Source organism: Onthophagus taurus, chromosome 5, assembly GCF_036711975.1.
Source record: "Onthophagus taurus isolate NC chromosome 5, IU_Otau_3.0, whole genome shotgun sequence".
In the NCBI taxonomy this organism is placed as follows: Eukaryota; Metazoa; Arthropoda; class Insecta; order Coleoptera; family Scarabaeidae; genus Onthophagus; species Onthophagus taurus.
The window spans coordinates 2,360,399-2,383,583 of NC_091970.1; the positions used below are offsets into that span (position 1 = coordinate 2,360,399).

The window sequence follows — 23,185 nt, forward strand, 5'->3', positions numbered from 1 at the left end:
AGAACTAACACTAGACCTAAAACTAGAAACATTCGGGTTTAGCCGAACGTCTCTTAAGACGGCTAAACCCGAATGTTTCTAGTTTAAGGTCTAGTGATAGTTAAATAAAAATATACAACCTAACGGTGAATCATAATTAAAACTAGAATTAACACTAGACCTAGAACTAGAAAGTTTCGGGTTTAGCCTTCAGACGCACGGCTAAACCCGATTATTTCTAGTTCTAGGTTTAGTGTTAGTTCTAGTTTTAGTTCAATACAAATATATAACAACCTAGATTATATAATACTAACTAGCACTGTTACTAGAACTAACACAAGACCTAGAACTAGAAACATTCGGGTTTAGCCGTCTTAAGAGACGTTCGGCTAAACCCGAATGTTTCTAGTTCTAGGTCTAGTGTTGGTTCTAGTGATCAACTGCTACCAAAACTAACACTAGCCTTAAAACTAGAATCATTCGGATTTAGCCGAACGTCTCTTAAGAGTGCTAAACCCGAAACTTTCTAGTTCTAGATCTAGTGTTAGTTCTATAAAAATATACAACAATCTAATCTAGTGTTAATTCTAGTTATAGTACTAGATCACTAAAACTCTATTAGATATTATTGTATATTTATTTTTTTTTTGTTTTGGATGCGCTGAAATTCTTTTTAAGTTTCATAAAAACGTTCACTCGGCCTTTACCACGTCGCGCGAGTTGAGTTATATTTAGCAAAAGAGTTGGCTTGAGGTACGTAGAGTCGATTAATAGAGAGACCATTGAGGCCTCGTTTTTGGTCTCGTCCGTTGTTACGACTACGGACAGCTCTCCTCTGCAAAAGGTTACGAGAAACTACTGCGTGATGACGTGGCATTAAGAAAGCGACACGTTTTATAAAACACTTATCTAACATGATTTTAGATTAAAAAAAAATGTACCTTATTGTACGATTCATTGAAATATATACGTGCTTATCTTTTTAATAGTATTCCCACGTGTGTGTGTGTAAACAGCGTAAATAAATTAAAACTCGTACGTCAATGAATACGATTTTTTGTAGATTACTATGTAATTTTAGATGGAATAACAAGTTTTGTGTCCAAAAAATTTAAGTAATTTTTGTAGTTTTATTTTATTGTGAAGAGAGCCAAATGCGACATTTTCTTTGACGTAATACTTCATATAAATTATTCTGCGATTCATATTTAGTTAAAAATAAAGTTGTGGCAAATACTGAATGATTAATAATATAATTAATGTATAATATCATTCATAAGTTGTGGTGGTAATTGTTTTGCATAACTTTCTATTTTAGAATGATTGATTATCGTTTATTTTTAATTATCTATTTTTAAGTTACTTTTGTTGTGTCTGCTACTTATTAACTCTACGGCAATGTAGTTACTATACAGGTGTCCCATGTAACTAGTTCGTTAGAGTAGAACGATATAGCATTAGTAGTAGTCATCAAAGCTTATAATCAGCTATATTTGCTGAATCTTTTCGGCCAAGTCTTAAATCAACTGTTACAAAAGTTTCAATTTGTCATTGCCTTGCAGTAATTTAGTTTAACTTTACTGAGCATTCGGACGACTAAAGATATTATCAAATATGAAAATAATGTGTTATTACTTTTGTGGGTGTAAAAAAAAAATGGTAAGAATTATGACGTAAATAATCGGAACAAAACTTTTCGGAATTGCCGTTGACGATAAAATACAAAAGAAATGGTTTTCGTGTGGTGGGCAATCTATGTGAAGCCAATAAAGGGCCATTCGCGCTCCAGTTTTATGGCCAATGCTCCCCGCGAGGTAGTAGTCATGGGTGTTTGTTATATCGGCGAATTATAACCGGAGAAAACTGGGAGGCGTAAAACCCGAACGATAAACGCGTAATTGGAAAACGATATTGGGCATTTCCAGGTCCCTTCTCAACGGCTAAAACATTATTCCTAATATCAATTCCTGCCCGTCGGTTTCGTCGTTTTGGACGTTCTCGAAAATCCGCCTCCAAATATCTCGAAAGCTTCGAGCTTTGTTAGTTTCCTCCTAGTACACGATGGCACCGGATTAAGGAATTTAGTGAATTAAGCTTTTCACAGGGGTGGTTTTAGGTTATTATAATAAATTGTCAGTTGTGGCTTAAACACAACGAGACCAACGTGACACACGCTCACAACGGAACGGCGGACAAACAGATTAAATTGGATTGATCTCCTCGGTTTTCTGCCGCCTTACACATTTTACAACGATTTTCAACGCGAATTTCAACCATTTTCACCACGGAAAATATTGCGTTTAATGTTAGCTCTTTTCGCGTAAGTGTAATGTGCTGACGGCGTGTTTGAACACGTTCGAAACTCGGTCGTCGTTTAGTGGCCAGACACCTGACGCTCTCGTCGAAAAATGCTTTTCTCCAATGGAAAATTCAACAAATGTCGGAAAACTACGATTTTTTTTATCAACATCACCAAACATTTTTATATCATAAAAAATTTCTCCTATTTGTTTGTCGGTGTAATATTAGTTGTCTAACCATCAATATACAGGTGTCCGGAAATTGCGTCTATACAGGGTGTATCTGAATGACTGCAACAAAAAAAAAATTTTGGTTTAATTGTTTTTTTCTCAAAAACCATAAACGCTAGGAAAATGAAATTTGGGGAATATGTTTAACTCATAATAGGGCACGTTTTGACCCTATTTGAACTTTCAACCTACCCTTCTAAACTACTAAACGTAACCACCCCCGTTCAATTTATGCCTAGATTTTTTTTATCAAGATGATAAATACATTGGAAAAATTTCAGTTAAATAGATAAAACTATTCTAAAACTTTTTTGTCTCTTTGATGTTCTTCGAAAATTTAATAATTTCTGAGAAAAAAAATAATTAAGCAAACACTAACTGTTAAGCTGTAGGGTTGTTAATCGAAAGTTGGAATGAATTTTGAATGAAAAAATCTTAGTAGGCTTTGCAATCTTTGTCAGAAATATTTTTGACGTTTAAATGTCAGTGGTTTTCGTACTATTATTATTGTGTTTGCTTTATTATTTTTTTTCTCAAAAATTAGTCGTTTTTGGAAAAATGTTAGAGAGACAAAAAAGTTTTAGGATACTTTCATCTACCTAGATAAAATTTTTTTAATGTATTTGTCATCTGCATAAAAAAAATATTAGCAAAAATGTGAAGGGGGTGGTTACGTTTAGTAGTTTAGAAGGGTAGGTTGAAAGTACAAGTAGGGTCAAAACATGCCCTATTATGAGTTAAACATATTCCCCAAATTTCATTTTCCCAGCGTTTATGGTTTTTGAGAAAAACAAATTAAACCAAAATTTTCCGCCATTTTTGGAGGGGTGTGGCTTCTTAGGGGAGCCGAAGTCGCCCATGGTTCATATATCAAAGTACCCTTAAAATTCACTAAAGAATCACCCCTTGAAGTTTGTTGCAGTCATTCAGATACACCCTGTATATTTAAAGAGATGAGAAAGTTTATATAAAGTCCGGTCCGAAACTGCTTCCCTTAGAGCCCTTTAAAGATCACACTGAAAAAGTACTTTTTTAGCGTTATCTCAAAAATGGCAAGGTTTAGAATAGCGAAATTTGGTGGACAGAGATATTTTCACGTGACAAATATGATAATCAAAAGACAAAAAGTAAATAATTTATGGGGTTCAACATAATAGGTAGAGGGCCCGTTTAAGGAACCACATTTTTTTTATCGAATGATTCTATTTCTTGGTCTTGTGTTAGTTCTAATGATAGTTCTAGTTTTAATTGCTATCCATCGCTAGATTGTATATTTTTATTCAACTGACACTAGATTTAGAACTAGAATCATTCGGGTTTAGCCGCACGTCTTTAGAGACGGCTAAACCCGAATGATTCTAGTTCTAGGTCTTGTGTTAGTTCTAGTGATAGTACTAGTACAAAACTAGAACTAACACTAGACTTAGAACTAGAAACATTCGGGCTTAGCCGCACGTCTCTCAAGACGGCTAAACCCGAATGATTCTAGTTCAAGGTCTTGTGTTAGTTCTAATGATACTTCTAGTTTTAATTGCTATCCATCGCTAGATTGTATATTTTTATTCAACTGACACTAGATTTAGAACTAGAATCATTCGGGTTTAGCCGCACGTCTTTAAAGACGGCTAAACCCGAATGATTCTAGTTCTAGGTCTTGTGTTAGTTCTAGTGATAGTACTAGTACAAAACTAGAACTAACACTAGACATAGAACTAGAAACATTCGGGTTTAGCCGCACGTCTCTCAAGACGGCTAAACCCGAATGATTCTAGTTCAAGGTCTTGTGTTAGTTCTAATGATACTTCTAGTTTTAATTGCTATCCATCGCTAGATTGTATATTTTTATTCAACTGACACTAGATTTAGAACTAGAATCATTCGGGTTTTGCCGCACATCTTTAAAGACGGCTAAACCCGAATGATTCTAGTTCTAGGTCTTGTGTTAGTTCTAGTGATAGTACTAGTACAAAACTAGAACTAACACTAGACCTAGAACTAGAAAGTTTCGGGTTTAGCCGTGCGTCTTTAGACGCACGGCTAAACACGAATGTTTCTAGTTCTAGATCTAGTGTTAGTTCTAGTTTTAATTGCTATCCATCGCTAGATTGTATATTTTTATTCAACTGACACTAGATTTAGAACTAGAATCATTCGGGTTTAGCCGCACGTCTTTAAAGACGGCTAAACCCGAATGATTCTAGTTCTAGGTCTTGTGTTAGTTCTAGTGATAGTACTAGTACAAAACTAGAACTAACACTAGACATAGAACTAGAAACATTCGGGTTTAGCCGCACGTCTCTCAAGACGGCTAAACCCGAATGATTCTAGTTCAAGGTCTTGTGTTAGTTCTAATGATACTTCTAGTTTTAATTGCTATCCATCGCTAGATTGTATATTTTTATTCAACTGACACTAGATTTAGAACTAGAATCATTCGGGTTTTGCCGCACATCTTTAAAGACGGCTAAACCCGAATGATTCTAGTTCTAGGTCTTGTGTTAGTTCTAGTGATAGTACTAGTACAAAACTAGAACTAACACTAGACCTAGAACTAGAAAGTTTCGGGTTTAGCCGTGCGTCTTTAGACGCACGGCTAAACACGAATGTTTCTAGTTCTAGATCTAGTGTTAGTTCTAGTTTTAATTGCTATCCATCGCTAGATTGTATATTTTTATTCAACTGACACTAGATTTAGAACTAGAATCATTCGGGTTTAGCCGCACGTCTTTAAAGACGGCTAAACCCGAATGATTCTAGTTCTAGGTCTTGTGTTAGTTCCAGTGATAGTGCTAGTACAAAACTAGAACTAACACAAGACCTTGAACTAGAATCATTCGGGTTTAGCCGTCTTGAGAGACGTGCGGCTAAACCCGAATGTTTCTGGTTCTAGGTCTAATGTTAGTTCTAATGATAGTGCTAGTGTAAAACTAGAACTAACACTAGACCTAGAACCAGAAACATTCGGGTTGAATAACAATTAAAACTAGAACCATCATTAGACCTAAAATTAAAAAGTTTCGGGTTGAGCCGTGCGTCTTTAGACTTATTTAAAATTGAATTTCCTTCAAAATGAGTCCAAACGCGACTATTTTATCTTGTTTGGTTCTCGAGATATTCGAATTTTAAGGTTTGATTATTATTAAAGATGGCGGATTATTACCATTTCATTTTTTATCACAACTTTTTAATTTAATTAAAAATTTTTGAATTCAATTTTAAATTAAAAGCAATTTCGTTTTAATTTATAATGATTCAAACGAACAATTTTTTTTATTTTGGGTTATTGAGAAAAAGATAATAAAAAATTGGGTTGGGATAAAGTTTATTTTGATTGATTTAGAATTGAATTTCCTTCAAAATGAGTACAAGCTCGACTATTTTTAGTTCTCGAGATATTCGAATTTTAAAGATTGATTATTATCAAAGATGGCTGATTATTACCATTAATTCTTTTATCGTAACTTTTTTGTTTTTTAGTATAAAAATATCGTGTTTGGTATCAAATTAAAGGAAATTTAAAATCCTACCGATCTATGATAAATTTGATAATTAATTATGCAGTATAAAGGTGATTAATAATAAATTTAGCGATTTTAATTAAAAATTTTGAAATGGTCCGTCGAGCTGTGCATCTATTTCCGAGATATAAGTCGTCTTAGATTCTATCATCGTTGATATTTTAAAATTTAATAATAAATAATGGCTTACTTTCACGTTTAAAACTGTGTTAATATTTGAATATAGTTGTCGTCCGGCTTAATCAATAAAGTTAAATTATTTACAGTATATCCTAGATAAAATAAATATTTATTGTGTAATCGTCTCTCAATCCTCCCGGGTTTCATCATTTATAATTCATGTTTCTTTCAGTGTAAACATACGTAAATATGTGTTAAAATCGAAGAAGGTCGTAATACGTACGTATAGTGTTTAGGATGTTTAGGCGTTAGAGGGCGTTCGGGTTGGTGGTTGTCGTTAATCGCGTTTGTTGTAAAGCGGAAACTCCCGGAGGATTTTTAATGATTAAAGAGAGACCGGAATCCGGGCTCCGCGAGATTTAGTTGCATGTATATTAGTTGAACTTTGCATCGCTTCGGCCGCAATAACTCCATCCCGAAGAGAAACGTGGAGCAAGAGGAGGAGAGAGGATGCTCCCCTTAGGATACAGTTCAAACCGAACCCTTCCTACGCCCTCTTCCGGCGTTCGCGGCACCCTCTCGGGCATTGAAAATACCGCATGCGACCACACGACGTGTTGTGTGGCGCCCCCTTATGCAGACGCACCAACTATATGTATACTTTAGTGACTTTAAACTTTAGTAGTTTCTAGTCTTTGTTTTATTTTTTAAACTCAAAACAAAAATCGCTTTATAATTTAATTAAAAATATATTGTATTTTATCTCACATCGTTTTCGAGTCGGAAATTTTTAATATTAGTTTTAAAATTGAATTTTTTTAAAATGGAAAAAAATTAAAAATCTCTAGAGTGGAAAAAAATGGTAACTTTGCATCTTCGATTGCGCGATGAGTGAAAAATAAAAAAAATAACGGTGTTCAACGGCAAGTGTCGACTAACTAGCAGGCTCTACGCGAGTTTTAACCACAAAGTTTTAATTAATCAGTCGACGTTTTTGATGAGAGGGCGCCACAAAGCTGGCCCTCTCTCGGCGGCTCTAATTACCATGTACAAACAAATCTGAATAATTGTAGAAGAGAATTCCCTCGGTGACCCGTAATACATTACCCACAATGTCAAAATCGAAATAACAAAATTTTGGGATTTAAAATTTTTGATCCCCTACAGATTTTTACATAAGTTAAAAGTCTCGAACGGAAAATAGTTTTGCGCCGATAGAAATATGGAACGTCTTAGATAGAAATATTCAAAAACTTTTCAATGGCCCTCCAATACGCGAAAATTTTAGTAAATTTAAACTTCCCTCCTAAAGTTAGAAGGTAACTCCTCGAATATTCCTCCCGGCACCTCGGTTACGTGAGCATATTCCCCAATAAACATTTCCCCGAAATGGTCTGGATTCAGGATTCACGCGCGAATTTTTCACTACCGCCACCACTGGAGCCACTGGACTTGGTAACCCCGCGTAACTCAACACCAACTTTAATAGTTCCCCTTTGATTTTTATCTACCCGGAACGCGAAACTTCTCAACTTTTGATTGTACGCGACCGCACCACCATTCCAAAAACTTCTCTTTTTATTTTTATTTCCACCCGTGTTCAATTAAGCCACAATAATAACTCTAACGGAGAGATTAAAAATTGTTTGTTTCGAAGTAAAATTTGTACCAGTTATCTAACGCGTAGGTTTTTTCTCGAGGGTACACCAAATCATCATCATCTTATTCCGCGTGGCTTCTTGAGAGGAGACCCGAAACCATTAGCTCTAAACAGCTTCAATCATTTAAACAATTAAGGCGGCTGACGGCTTTCTCCTCGCTAAGGGTGTAATGTATAGGTCTACGGGGGTTGGAAACTGTAGCTACTCTTTCAGTTATCACCCGCCAAACCCTGGAGAGCGTGGCAGAGAAAATTATCTTCAAGGCTAATAACCAAACTCGCTCACCACAACCCAGGACTTCAAACCTAACGAAATATATACCCCATATTATATTTCATAACCCCTTTATGTTGTATATTCAAGAAAAAATAAAACAAATCTTTTTATACGAACAATACATATTTCTAAATTATTATTAGCCGTTATAACTTTCTGCTCATTCTCTTTGTTTAGTCATATTTTAAGTTTTTCTATCTATGGCCACTCCCTTCTTGCATTTATAGTCTTTTTTGCAATGTTCCTCTTTTCTGCTTAGTTTAGGTTGTGTTCAATTTCTTTTTTCTATTACCATTGGATTTCCAATAATACACTTTTCTGCCCAATCTCCTTTTTCCTTTTGTAGTCTCTCTACACTACTATTCTTGTATTACAAGCCTCTTTTTAGTGCCACAATTTCTGTCAATTCTGAATGGCTGAATGGAAATGGCTACGAATTTAATATCAAACTTTTCTCTTCCATATTATAAAATTAATTGCAATTTAGTTATCATTAATAGTTAATGTATAAAATGATGTTATTGTAATGAAAGGAAATAAATATTAATGTGAAAATATATGGTTTAGTGAAACGTCACGGTAGCGCGAGGACATTATAGGAATTGGCGTATTATGGTCGATAATTTACTATTTACCAGGTTAACACATTAATTAATACGAGGGGTAAAATATTAACGAGAGCCAACCAACCACCCCCACACGCATACGATTTAATGCAGTATTAAATTCGTCGAGCCGCGGATTTTGCATAAAATATACCTTTTAATTAAACACCATCCCGTTTGTTTAAAATGTTTCAAAACTAATGAGTCGCAGAGTTTCTAAAAAAAATTACCCTATGGAGTATTTATCCCTTCATTATCTTTTCTCTCCCCTTTTACATCAAATTCCTTCATATTCGTTATATGACGTATCCGAAAAAAAGTCAGCAACACTCGTTTTATTTCTGTTCCATTGCATCTACATTTCTGAAATTTAGTTTATGTGGGAGGGTCATAACGACCTTTCGATCTAAAGTATTTTCAAAATGGTGGCTATTTCCGGTCTGCCGCTCTAAATTGGCACGATTACTCTTCAAATGCTGTTAAATAGATCATCATTTGCTGTATCACAGTATTTTTTTAAAGGGTAAGCCCCATGTTTTATTAGCCCACCAGAAAGGGAATTTGCCGAGATATGCCAAAAATCGGTTATATTTTTATTAGAACATGATATTTTGACAGTTTTTCGTTTAATTTATTTTTACAATTAACTTTGATTGATAATCTTTTAGTTCACTATCTTTTATTTATCAAAAATAGCAAATAAATGAATCAACGAAAACAAAAATTAGGTTTGGATAAAAAATTTAATTCTCTCTCTGGTAGGTTAAAAAAATATGGGGCGTGCTATATAAAATTTTCAGCCTTCTTGTCATTGAATATGGAGAATCGACAATTTAATTTTTGACCACCCTGTATAAGATACTGTGATACAATTTATTTGATATCATTTGAAGAGTAATCTTACCAAGTTAGACGTTTCTTGAATAAATATTTGCTTAACTATGGAATTTTAAAAGCATGACGAAAAGTGCAAATTTATTCGTACACAATTAAAAGGTGCAATAAAAACTATAATAAACGGAAGTGGCCACCATCTTGAAAATAATTTAAATCGAAAGATCGGTATAAACCTTCCATATAAGCTAAATGTCAAAAACATTGATGCAATGGAACAGAAATAAAACGGGTGTTGCTGACTTTTTGGTGGACACTGTATATTAGTTCTAATTTTATACTATCACTATCACTAGAACTAACATTAGACGTAGAAATAGAATCATTGTAAAGGTTTAGCCCTTCGTGTCTCAAAACAACTAAACCCGAGTGTTGCTTTTGGTCTAATGTTAGTTCTAATGATATAAAACTAAAACTAACACTAGACCTAGAACTAGAAACATTTGGATTTAGCCGCACGTCTGTCAAGACGGCTAAACCCAAATGATTCTAGTTCTAGGTCTTGTGTTAGTTCTATTAACAGTACTAGATAGCGTTACTTAGTATTCCATAGTGCTAAGTTGTTGTATATTTGTATTGAACTAAAAAACTAGAACTAACACTAAACCTAGAATTAGAAAGCTTCGGGTCTAGCTTTCTAATTCTAGGTCTAGTGTTACTTCTAGTTTTGCACTAGCACTATCACTAGAACTAACACTGTCAACTAAAACTAACACTGTCACTAAAACTAACATTAGACCTAGAACTACAAACATTTGGGTTTAGCCGCACGTCTCAAAAGACGGCTAAACCCGAATGATTCTAGTTTTAGGTCTAATGTTAGTTTTAGTGACAGTGTTAATGTAAAGTTAGAACTAACACTAGACCTAAAACTAGAAACATTCGGATTTAGCCACACGTCTCTCAAGACGGCTAAACCCGACTGATTCTAGTTCTAGGTCTTGTGTTAGTTTTATTAACAGTGCTAAGTAGCGTTAGTTAGTATTCCATAGTGCTAAGTTGTTGTATATTTGTATTGAACTAAAAAACTAGAACTAACACTGTCAACTAAAACTAACACTATCACTAAAACTAACATTAGACCTAGAACTAGAAACATTTGGGTTTAGCCGCACGTCTCTCAAGACGGCTAAACCCGAATGATTCTAGTTTTAGGTCCAATGTTAGTTTTAGTGACATTGTTAATGTAAAATTAGAACTAACACTAGACCTAGAGCTAGAAACATTCGGATTTAGCCGCACGTCTCTCAAGATGGCTAAACCCGAATGATTCTAGTTCTAGGTCTTGTGTTAGTTCTAGCGATAGTGCTAAGGTAAAACTAGAACTAACACTAGACCTAGAATTAGAAACATTCTAATTCTAGATCTAGTGTTAGTTCTAGTTTTAGTTCAATACAAATATACAACAACTTACTTAGCACTAGACCTAAACTTAGGTGTCCACTTGCGAAAAATGCTCTCGAGGGAAGCTATCGAGAGTGTATTTTCTGATGGACACGCATCTGAGAGTAACTATCAGAGAGTCCCCACCAACTTTCGGAGAGTGAACAGATTGAGATTTGTACTCAAGTGGACACGCACAATTTATCTATCGTGAGAGTAACTGTCAAAAAACGAACACGGTTCGAATTTTGCTGCGTGTAGCTGCGAGTTTTCTCAATATAACATAACACCTAAAAGAAAATGGTGAAGAAATATTTGAATTAATTGAAGTGTATGAAGAAAATTTCGTTCTTTGGAATACCAAATCTAAAGAACATAGAAATCGGGAAGCGAGGGATGCAATTTTAACAAGTGTTGGGCAGAAATTTGAACGGAATTTCTACCATTGGTAATATCTAGTCTTCTGACAACATAATTTGGTCTTCTGACAGTAAAATTAAGTCTTATGCTAACAGTATTTGGATTTTTAGTAGTAGTGTGTAGTCTTCTGTAAGAAAGATGTGCTTCATTTGCAATATCTAGTACTTCACTAGCAATACTTAGTCTTCTGCCAGCAATATCTAGTCTTCTTTAGCAATTTAGTTTAAGGCGTTTAAGTTTATATTGTCTAATAATTTTCCAAAATACTGCCAAGCCACTATTAAGCTATCACGTGCATGACAATAAACTTATAGTTTGCATTTATAAGTGCCATTAAAGCATTCGAGTTCTCTTTTTTGTGAATCCAGTATAACAAATAACTAACAATTTGACAACGAATGTTGATATTTGTTGACACCCAGCTCTAATCTACGCCAAATCTATGGTTTCGCCCAACAGCTTCTTTTTATTTTTTCTTTTTTAATTTTGTACAACACTATTGCACTTGCAATTTATTTACATCCATGTTTACACACACCAAACACTGAAAGAAAATAAATTTTACTTTCCATAGCACGGACACATTTCATTAGTGGACACGGTCTCTAGTGCAACCTCTTGGAAGTTTTATAGAAGCTCTCGGAGAGCTAAAACAGTCTCAAGTGGACACACAGTTGACAGTAGATATCGGGAGTTTCTCTCAAGTGGACACCTAGCTTAAAACTAGAAAGATTCGTCGAGTCGCAGATTTTCCATAAAATATACCTTTCAATTAAACACCACCCCGTTTGTTTAAAATATTTCAAAACTAATGAGTCGCAGAGTTTCTAAAAAAAAAATACCCCGCGGAGCATTTATCCCTTCATCATCCCCCACGGCAATATTACGTTTTTAATCTTAAAACAACAAAAACCGTCCGTCTTCCCCCTCCCCTTTCACATCAAATTCCTTCATATTCACGTCATATTCCCTAAACGTCGTTTTACTTTTGACGATCCGCGTAAAGCGTTTACAAGGGTGAATTTCGCGAGATTCAAGTCGAAAATTTCATTCAAATCCGAGATTGCTAGACGTCGCGCTATTGTTGCGACGTCCTAAGCCGCCGCCAGACGGCGCTGATTCCGTCGCGCGGCGAATTTGATTCATTAATAACGCGTTTAATTGCTTTGCGGAGTTAATCTGTTGGAAACGTGTGTATCTTAGGGATTACCGTTTCGCTCGCTCGCTCGCTCGCTCGCACGTCGTTATTTAAGGGGTGGTTGCGGCGTTTTGTCTTCCGTCGAGAAGTAATTTTGACGTAAACCGTAAGCTCAACGTTCCTCGTAAATAATAATATATCCCGGGGTGTTCATAAAATCTTTATAAAGAAAAAATTATTTTATACACTAGTCGTTATGATCTATTAGCGAATGTCGTTTTTTTAATTTTTCGTTTTTTCTTATTCCCGTAGGCAGTCTATTCGAAAAGTTTTCGAGTTTCCTCCAAGTTTCGAAATCGGCTCCCGTAATCTCAATCTCATATAAAATATGGCGTCGGATCCTGGCGAGTTCTCTTTTCGTCGTTCCTTTTGTACGTCCTCAAAAACTTGCTCGAAACGCTTAAGTCCCCCCTTTTCAGCGAGTTCGAGTCGAGGCCCACAGACGCCCGCGTCTAGGTGTTAGAAACGGAGTTTTAAGGAAGTTCGCCGTCATCGTCGTACCGGATTTAACCCGTAATCGGATATTTCTTCGACACACAATGGATAATACTTTTTAAAAGGCACCAGATGTGTTACTACAAAATCTTTGCAATATTTTGGAAAGTGGGGTTTCGAAGAAGCGTTTAATTTTTAATTGATTATCTCCTTCTGGTTTTCGTAATCCAATCAGATGGTACAACTAGAACCAATTTAAGTGTGAAGTGCCGATAACGGCTGACGCTGAATCTGCCTCCGATACGGTTCTGCGGTGAGATAGTTGGTCGACGCGGTGCGTCGCTACCGGCAGGGGGCGCTTATCCCATTAAATTCGGACGTTAGCCGACCAGCAATGTTGGCCTCTTCCCTATGAGATCTCCGTTTCAGATTACCTCGCACGCCTATTACCGATTGTTAATCAATTAGAGACGACAATTGCGCGCGTAGAAACGTTCCGTCACGGACGCCTCCACGGAAGATATACAGACGTGTCCACCCCGTATATATAGTATATAGTTGGACCTGGTGCGCGGTGGGAATAGTTAGTCGACCGGAAACTGGGAATTAATACACGTTACGGTTGGGAATGACGGCTTGATAATCACATTTTGGTCCAAATCTGTTTGGGGGAATTTATTTTTTTTTAAGTTGGTAAAATCAATTTGTCAAAAATGACGTTTATTATATGTCAAAAAAATTGACGTTTTTAATGTGATCGTTTTTGTACTTAAAATAAAGTTTTCTCTAACACAAATTCATTACTTAGAAGTATTTAAGTTATTCCGCGTTAAAAAAACTAAAACTACAACTAAGAATTTACTTCCACTTTTACTCCAATAAAAATATAAAATAATCGAACGTTGTAAACAATTAAAACTGATAGTGATTAACCCTTTCGTTACTAAGAGCGTACGCATACCATAGAAAAATTTATATACAGGGTGGTTCAGTTTTTAATCGGGAAACTTTACTAGGACGTAGTACTTGCCAAAATAACACAAGTTTTTTATATAAACATAGGGTCGCAACTCTTTTGTTTTCGAGCTATGAGCGATCAAAGTTGAGCTAAAAATTTACATTTTATTATTTATTTCGGCTATAAGTAAACCGAAGAATTTGAAATTTGGTATGTATTTACTATTGGTTAACATCTTGTTTTCTAGCATACCTTAAGCTTCCCTAGCGCCCTCTAAGGGGATGAAATTCACCACCCCCTTGGTTCTTTTTAGAAGAACTTTTTAACGCCATGGAGTATTAACATAAAAAAATATTGGTTATAAAGCTCATTCTTTAATGGTACTTTTTTGTCTCTTTAGTTTTTTTCCTAAAATTGATAGTTTTTGTGTAAAAAAATGGAATGTCGTGCCATGTACCGCCATGCTTAGCTAAAATTACTCTAAAAGTTGGCTTTGATTTTCAAAAAACAATTTATGTTTGTATTGAGACGAGCTGTTAGTTACGTTAAATCCTCTTAATTGTTGACAATTATTGAAAATATTTCTTGATTGTTATTAAGTAAAAGTATCAGACATTCATTTTATTTATGGTTTTTGTGATGGAAATGCGGAAGCGGCATCTAGAGAATACGCTAGAAGGTTTCCTAATAGAAGATGTCCTGATCCTCAGGTATTTATCAATACACATCAACGTTTTCGACAATATGGTTTAAATACCCAGCAAGTACGAAATAATCAAAATAACAGAAACCAAAGAGCAATTTTAAACCTTTTTGATAATGACAGCACATTAAGCAGTCGCATAGCTGCTAGACTACTTCAAGCTCAAAATTTACGAGTCTCAAGAAGTACAATTTTACGAACTCTGAAGAAGGACCACAGGAAACCCTATCGTTTTCAACCTGTACAAAATTTAAGACCTGAAGATGGTCCTAAAAGAGTAACTTTCTGTAGGTGGTTTGATGAAGCCACGTTTACAAGAAGGGGTGTCGTAAATTACCATAACTTACATAGTTGGGAGCATGAAAATCCCCATGAACCTACCAAACAGAGTTTAGTTTTAATGTGTGGATGGGTGTCATTAATAATAACCTCTGTGGGCCTTATTTTTTGCCACCTCGTTTGAACGCAACGATGTTTTTAAATTTTTTGCAAAACGATTTGGCGGAATGTTTATCGGACGTTCCTCTAGGTGATCTGGAGCAACATTGGCTTCAGATGGATGGGGCACCATCGCATTACAGCGCTAACGTACGTGCATGGTCATAGACGGATAGGACGACTAGGTCCTGTCAATTATCAAGAGGCAAACCGAGGTCCCGTTGCCTGGCCACCAAGGTCTCCTGATCTTAACGTTTTAGATTTTTTTGTGTGGGGCTATATGAAAAATCTAGTTTACGCCGCTCCAATAAACACTCGGGAAGAACTGTTGGGAAAAATAAAAGACGTTGCTAACACTTTAAGGAACAATCCGTTTCAAATATTAGCAGCAGTTAATTCTGTTGTTACAAGATGCCAAAAATGCATTGATAACAATGGCATGCATTTTGAACAATTTTTAAATTAATTGTATTTATTTTTGTAAAGAGTTTTTTTGATAAATTTGTTTCATTTTGATTCTTAATTAGTTTTCTGTTTGTTTTTTAACATTTTTCTCTTGTAATTTCCATTTTTTTAATATACTATTTAATTTATTATTAAATGTTACTTATCTTTTGAATGATTATTTTAACTTAAATTTAATTAAATTTTTTATTACTTTAATGAGAAAACAAGTCAAGAGACGAAATCGTAAATAATTTGTGTTAGCCCAAAATCCTGGTAAGTTTACATCTTCCATAGCCAACTTAAAATTTTGTTTTTTATTTGTAGGTAGCGCTTTGCCGCGCAATGTAACATATTTTATTTTTTTACGCAAAACTATCAATTTTAAGAGAAAAACTAAAGAGACAAAAAAGAACCACTAAAGAATGAGCTGTACAACCCATATTTTTCTATGTTAATATTGCATTGCGTTAAAAAGTTCTTCTAAAAAGAACCAAGGGGGTGGTGAATTTCATCCCCTTAGAGGGCGCTAGGGAAGCTTAAGGTATGCTAGAAAACAAGATGTTAACCAGTAGTAAATACATACCAAATTTCAAATTCTTCGGTTTACTTATAGCCGAAATAAATAATAAAATGTAAATTTTTAGCTCAACTTTGATCGCTCATAGCTCGAAAACAAAAGAGTTGCGACCCTATGTTTATATAAAAAACTTGTGTTATTTTGGCAAGTACTACGTCCTAGTAAAGTTTCCCGATTAAAAACTGAACCACCCTGTATATTATGTATATAGAAGGTCATCTCCCCACTATTTTTTGGTACAAACGTTCCCAAGGGGATTGTGAGGGAACTAATTAGGTTAAAGCGCAAAATTTAAATATAGGTCTATACCGGTTTATACCATTACTTTATTTTGAAGAGGTCAAGTGCATTTTCCAAATAAATAGGAAAAAACATGAATTTAAAGTTTTTCCAAGATAATATTCATAATTTTTAACGTATATTGCTCTCATTGGCAAAAAGCGCCAATTTATCTATTGGATAAACTTATCAAGACGTGCTAAAAGTGGCCCTAACTTATTTAAATACTTAACTAAAGGATATAAAACACTAAACCAAAAGAACGTAAGGAAGAAAATTTGCTTATACAAAGGGGTTATCACCAATTATTACACTAAACGACAAAACAAAAATGTGACGTTTGCTTTCACCTCTGAGTTTGACGTTATACATAAATTTTTCTATGGTTACAAGCGCTTTGTTTGTGTAGATAATGCAGATTGCTGCAAATTCAGTTTACAACGTCATCCAGTAGATTGTGAGGGTACTAAATCTCGGTCTACATTTTTATAGTAGTAAGATTGCACACCATGACGCATACGTTTTTGTATATGTGGGCTTGCTAAATGATCTTGAAAATACTCCGTCACGAAAGGGTTAATGTAGTGAATAACATAAAAAGAAGGTACAACACGGAATTGGAGACATTTTTGACAATAATTAACAGCAAGGAATTTGAGAAAACGATTATAAATAAGAAGATGATTCCAGATTTTGAAAATTAAACGTAAAGTTGACGTGGCTAAAGCTCCTGAAGATTACTAAAAATAGTTGAAACCGGTTGAGCCGAAAATAAAATTTGTCCATCTCAAAAGCATAGCATTCACCTAATTATTAATTCAAATTAGAACTAACACGAGACCTAGAACTAGCAAAATTGGAAAAACTTTCTAGTTCTAGGTCTAGTGTTAGTTCTAATTTTATACTAGCACTGTCACTAGAACTAACATTAGACCTAGAATCATTCGGGTTTAGCCGTCTTTTGAGATGTGCGGCTAAACCCAAATGTTTCTAGTGCTAGTTATAGTGTTAGTTCTAGTTTTACACATGCACTGTTACTAGAACTAACATTAGACCTAGAACTAGAAACGTTCGGGTTTAGCCCTTCGTCTCTTAAGACGGCTAAACCCGAATGTTGCTAGTTTTTGGTCTAGTGTTAGTTTTAACGATATTAAACTAGAACTAACAGTAGACATAGAGCTAGAAACATTTGGGTTTAGCCGCACGTCTCAAAAGACGGTTAAATTCGAATGATTCTAGTTCTAGGTCTTGTGATAGTTCTAGTGATACTCCTAGTGCAAAATCAGACGCACGGCTAAAACCAAATATTTCTAGTACTAAGTCTAGTGTTAGTTCTAATTTTAGTTCAATACAAATATACAACAATCTAGCGCTATATAAAGCTAAACAGCTCTACTTAGCACTAACACTAGATCTATTGTGTTAGTTCTAGTTTTAGTGTTAGTTCTAGTGACAGTGTTAGATCACTGGAACTATCACTACACCTTGAACTAGAATCATTCGGGTTTAGCCGGGCGTCTTTCAAGACGGCTAAACCCGAATGTTTCTAGTTCTAGGTCTAGTGTTAATTCTAGTGACAGTGCTAAATCACTAAAACTACTATAAAGTAATTTTTTTAATATAAAAAGGTCAAATTAATTTATATACATATAAATTAGGATCAAAAGATGTTTGTATAGTCAGATCCGTACTAATCCGAGTTAGGTCTCTTGAATGATGACATTGTCGGCGTGATGTTTGCGTGTACAAACCCGTAACCTATGCACAGAGGCTTTGATTGATTACCGGTAGGGGTCGGGTTAAGGTCTTTGCGGATTGTTAAATGTTTAACTTTTAGAACAGGAAATTTCAAACGACAAATACACTTATTGTTGTTTAAAAAAAGATTAATTTACCTAAAAAAACAAAATTTACCTGCAAAAAGAAAACTTTGGTACAATTTTTTTTTAAGTTCTTTTTTGTGACTCTTTTAACGTATGTATAGCGTGCAATGCAACTTTGCTTTTCGTCCGGGAAAAGAAGAGTCTCAGGACGGAAAAGCTAATGCTTACAAATTTAACCGAGTCGCAGAGTCCGTTACTAAAAATTCATGACCTTTAAGGGTCGGGTTGGAAAAAGCGAAAAGTCAGCTGTCTGTTCGCGAACGATATTTATAGAGACAATAAAATACATTTTTAATCTCGAGATTGCCCACCACAAATTTCTTTTCTTCCCCATTTCATCATTTTCTTTTAAACCACCCAAAACTGATTAAAAATAAAGAAAAAAAATCGGAGGAAAAGAACTAACTAATAAACTAATTAAACAACGTGTTGTGATTCGTAATAATCCCATCACTTTTCACCATACATATCAACCCAAACACGAAAAATTTTTTTTCTGGTGGAAACATGCGCGTCAAAAAAAAATGAAACCTAACGGGCAAAAAAAATTGGAACCAATAACAAAGAGAGAGATGATATAATCACATTTCGAGAGTGTAACCTTTTGGGATTTGTTTGGTTGTTATTACTATGTCGTTCCTTTGAGAGATTTTGAGGAAAGAATGCGATTGCTTTTCTCGAAATTGTCGTATCGAAACGATTTAATTAATTTCATAATTTTTGTTTCAGTGATAACAAGAATTAAGGCGAATAGTTGCGCCTTAGAACAATTTCAAAGTTGCACGGCTGCGTTGGATAATTTAACCGATAAAGGTTTAACTTTTGGTGCTACTAAAGCTGATCTCGATAATATTTGTCCGTAAGTATTTCAACATCATCTTTAATTTCATTATTATATTCGTAATCTTTATTAAATAACCTTTAAAATGAGCCCAAACACGACCCATTTATCTCGAAAAACAAAAAAGTTTGAATAAAAAATATCAAACCTGAAGTTGGCAACATAATTTTTAAATATTAATACCAACCTTAATTTTCGAGATTTTTTCTTGTATTTCATTTTTTTTTATTATGAAAAATTATATTTATTTTAAGACATTTTGATAAAATTATGAATATGTCAAAATTGACGTTGACATTTCAAACCGGAAATTGGCCATAACTTCATTAATATTGAAATGAAATATGTCGTGTTGGTACTCATTTCAAAGGATTCTTAATGACGATTACAAATACGTCAAAATTGAGGTTGACATTTCAAAGTTAACAACTTTATGGTGTTAATGTCAACTTTAATCTTGATGTATTCGTAATCCTTAATAAATAACCTTTCGAACGAGACCAAAAAATTCAGAAAAACAAAAAAGTTTGAATAAAAAATATCAAACCTGAAGTTAGCAACATAATTTTTAAATATTAATACCAACCTTAATTTTCGAGATTTTTTCTTGTATTTCATTTTTTTTTATTATGAAAAATTATATTTATTTTAAGACATTTTGATAAAATTATGAATATGTCAAAATTGACGTTGACATTTCAAACCGGAAATTGGCCATAACTTCATTAATATTGAAATGAAATATGTCGTGTTGGTACTCATTTCAAAGGATACTTAATGACGATTACACATACGTCAAAATTGAGGTTGACATTTCAAAGTTGACAACTTTATGGTGTTAATGTCAACTTTAATCTTGATGTATTCATAATCTTTAATAAATAACCTTTCGAACGAGACCAAAAAATTCAGAAAAACAAAAAAGTTTGAATAAAAAATATCAAACCTGAAGTTAGCAACATAATTTTTAAATATTAATACCAACCTTAATTTTCGAGATTTTTTCTTGTATTTCATTTTTTTTTATTATGAAAAATTATATTTATTTTAAGACATTTTGATAAAATTATGAATATATCAAAATTGACGTTGACATTTCAAACCGGAAATTAGCCATAACTTCATTGATATTGAAATGAAATATGTCGTGTTGGTACTCATTTCAAAGGATTCTTAATGACGATTACAAATACGTCGAAATTGAGGTTGACATTTCAAACCAAAGTTTGACAACTTCATGGTGATAATGTCAACTTTAATTTTGATGTATTCGTAATCTTTAATAAATAACCTTTCGAATGAGACCAAACATGACGCATTGATCTCGAAAAACAAAAAAGTTAGAATAAAAAATATCAAGAAGTTGAAAAATATCTGAAGTTGGCAACAATGAAGTTAGCAACATAATTTTTAAATATTAATACCAACCTTCATTTTCGAAATTTTTTCTTGTATTTCATTTTTTATGAAGAATTATATTTATTTTAAGACATTTTGTCAAAATTGACGTTGACATTTCAAACCGGAAATTGGCCATAACTTCATTAATATTGAAATGAAATATGTCGTGTTGGTACTCATTTCAAAGGATTCTTAATGACGATTACAAATACGTCAAAATTGAGGTTGACATTTTAAACCAAAGGTTCAAAGGTTGACAACTTCATGGTGAAGTTAGCAATACAATTTTTAAATATTAATACCAACCTTAAAATTTTTAAGTTTTTTTTCCTATATTTTCGTTTTTTGTGATAAATTTTAAGACAGTTTATGAATATTAAGAATATGTCAAAATTGACATTGACATTTAAAACCGGAAGTTGCTTATATCTCGGGTAATACTAAAGTTAAACGTATCATGTTTGGACTCATTTTAAAGTATTTTTAACGAAGATCACAAATATGCCAAATTTTACATTTCTAACCGGAAGTTGTAAGTATTTAGTTATAAATTTTTTTGGAAAAAAAAAGTAGGTTTAAAGTAGGACATAAACGCCCCCTACCCTTTAAATCCGTGAAAATCTCTAGAGTTTTTTAAGTTTCGGCGTGAAACACCGCGATAAAAACGGCTCGTTAGAGTCGAGATAATGGGACTGCTCCTGGCGCTACTGCAACTCTTGCTGGTGTCGACGTTTGGTTGGTTAGAAACCCTCGAATTTTTGTTTGTAAATGTCCGGCCGCGTTTGCGGAATTTTTAATTCGACGCCAGCACTTTGTAATTTTTTGATAGTTCGCCCAATTTTTTTATATTCCCACCCAGAAAAAATCAACTTGTTTTTATAAAATTTTTTTTTAAACAAAAACTAATAAACAATCTAATTTTAACTAACTATCTGATGATGATATTGATGATGTATGGCACATCAATTGCGTGTTAAGTCACGGTCCGATGCCCTAACGAGTCCATTTGAATGCGTGCTGCTCGGATTAAGCCCTTTATCGTCGACACAGGCCGAAATTTGCAAACGCAGCGGCGGTGGCGGCAGCTTTTTGGGATTGAAACGGAAACTTTACAAACGCGCGCGTCAAGGCCTAGTCTCATACCGGCTAATTACGTGTTTATTTGCAGCTTACTAATGGCGATGCATAGCGATGACCCCGCGTTTTGATTGATGATTTCAAAGCCAACCGCGGTATAGCGTGTGTCTACTAATTTAAAACAGATTATAACGCGATAATACTACGATATTATCTAGTTTTGTTTTTGAGATGTCTATGATAAAATCAAACAAATGTGTGAAATAGAGAAAAAAGATGGAATAAGATTAATTGATGAACGAAAAAAGAAGAAATTTTAAAGTATCAGAATTATAGAACAACTGTAATTAAGGGGAAAGTACATAAATAGCATTAGGTTGGCTGTCAAACGCATATATTTATAATTGAGTTCAATCTTTTTATGGATCTAGTATTTATGGTCCATTACTAAGGTTTTATATATAAAAAATATTTCCCCATCGCTTTTAGTTTATGAGTTATTATGATTGAGTTAATTTTCGAAAATCAACAATTTTGATGTTTAATCGATTTAGAGTTTATAAATAAAAAATGGTAATAATTGGGTTCAATCTTTTTATGGATCTAGTCTTTATGGTCCATTAAAAAGGTTTTATGTATAAAAAATATTTCCCCATCGCTTTTAGTTTTTGAGTTATAATTAAGTTAATTTTCGAAAATCAACAATTTGGATGTTTAATCGATTTAGAGCTTATAAATAATAAATGGTAACAATTGGGTTCAATCTTGATATGGATCTAGTCTTTATGGTCCATTACTAAGGTTTTATGTATAAAAAATATTTCCCCATCGCTTTTAGTTTATAAGTTATGATTGAGTTAATTTTCGAAAATCAACAATTTTGATGTTTAATCGATTTAGAGCTTATAAATAAAAAATGGTAATAATTGGGTTCAATCTATTTATGGATCTAGTCTTTATGGTCCATTACTAAGGTTTTATGTATAAAAAATATTTCCCCATCGCTTTTAGTTTTTGAGTTATGATTGAGTTAATTTTCAACAATTTTGATGTTTAATCGATTTAGAGCTTATAAATAAAAAATGGTAATAATTGGGTTCAATCTTTTTATGGATCTAGTCTTTATGGTCCATTACTAAGGTTTTATGTATAAAAAATATTTCCCCATCGCTTTTAGTTTTTGAGTTATGATTGAGTTAATTTTCAACAATTTTGATGTTTAATCGATTTAGAGCTTATAAATAAAAAATGGTAATAATTGGGTTCAATCTTTTTATGGATCTAGTCTTTATGGTCCATTACTAAGGTTTTATGTATAAAAAATATTTCCCCATCGCTTTTAGTTTATGAGTTATGATTGAGTTAATTTTCGAAAATCAACAATTTTGATGTTTAATCGATTTAGAGCTTATAAATAAAAAAATGGTAATAATTGGGTTCAATCTTTTTATGGATCTAGTCTTTATGGTCCATTACTAAGGTTTTATATATAAAAAATATTTCCCCATCGCTTTTAGTTTATGAGTTATGATTGAGTTAATTTTCGAAAATCAACAATTTT

The 23,185-nt window shown here is 33.7% G+C and overlaps 1 protein-coding gene across 1 annotated transcript in view; it reads left to right on the forward strand.

Moving 5' to 3' along the window:
- The window catches only part of LOC111426613 (uncharacterized), a 43,581-nt gene that overhangs the window by 12,078 nt on the left and 8,318 nt on the right, over positions 1–23,185 (forward strand). Inside the window, exon 2 of the mRNA XM_023061221.2 lies at positions 19,035–19,164. Coding sequence (XP_022916989.1) covers positions 19,035–19,164 — 130 coding nt within the window. The remainder of the gene's footprint in view (positions 1–19,034; positions 19,165–23,185) is intronic.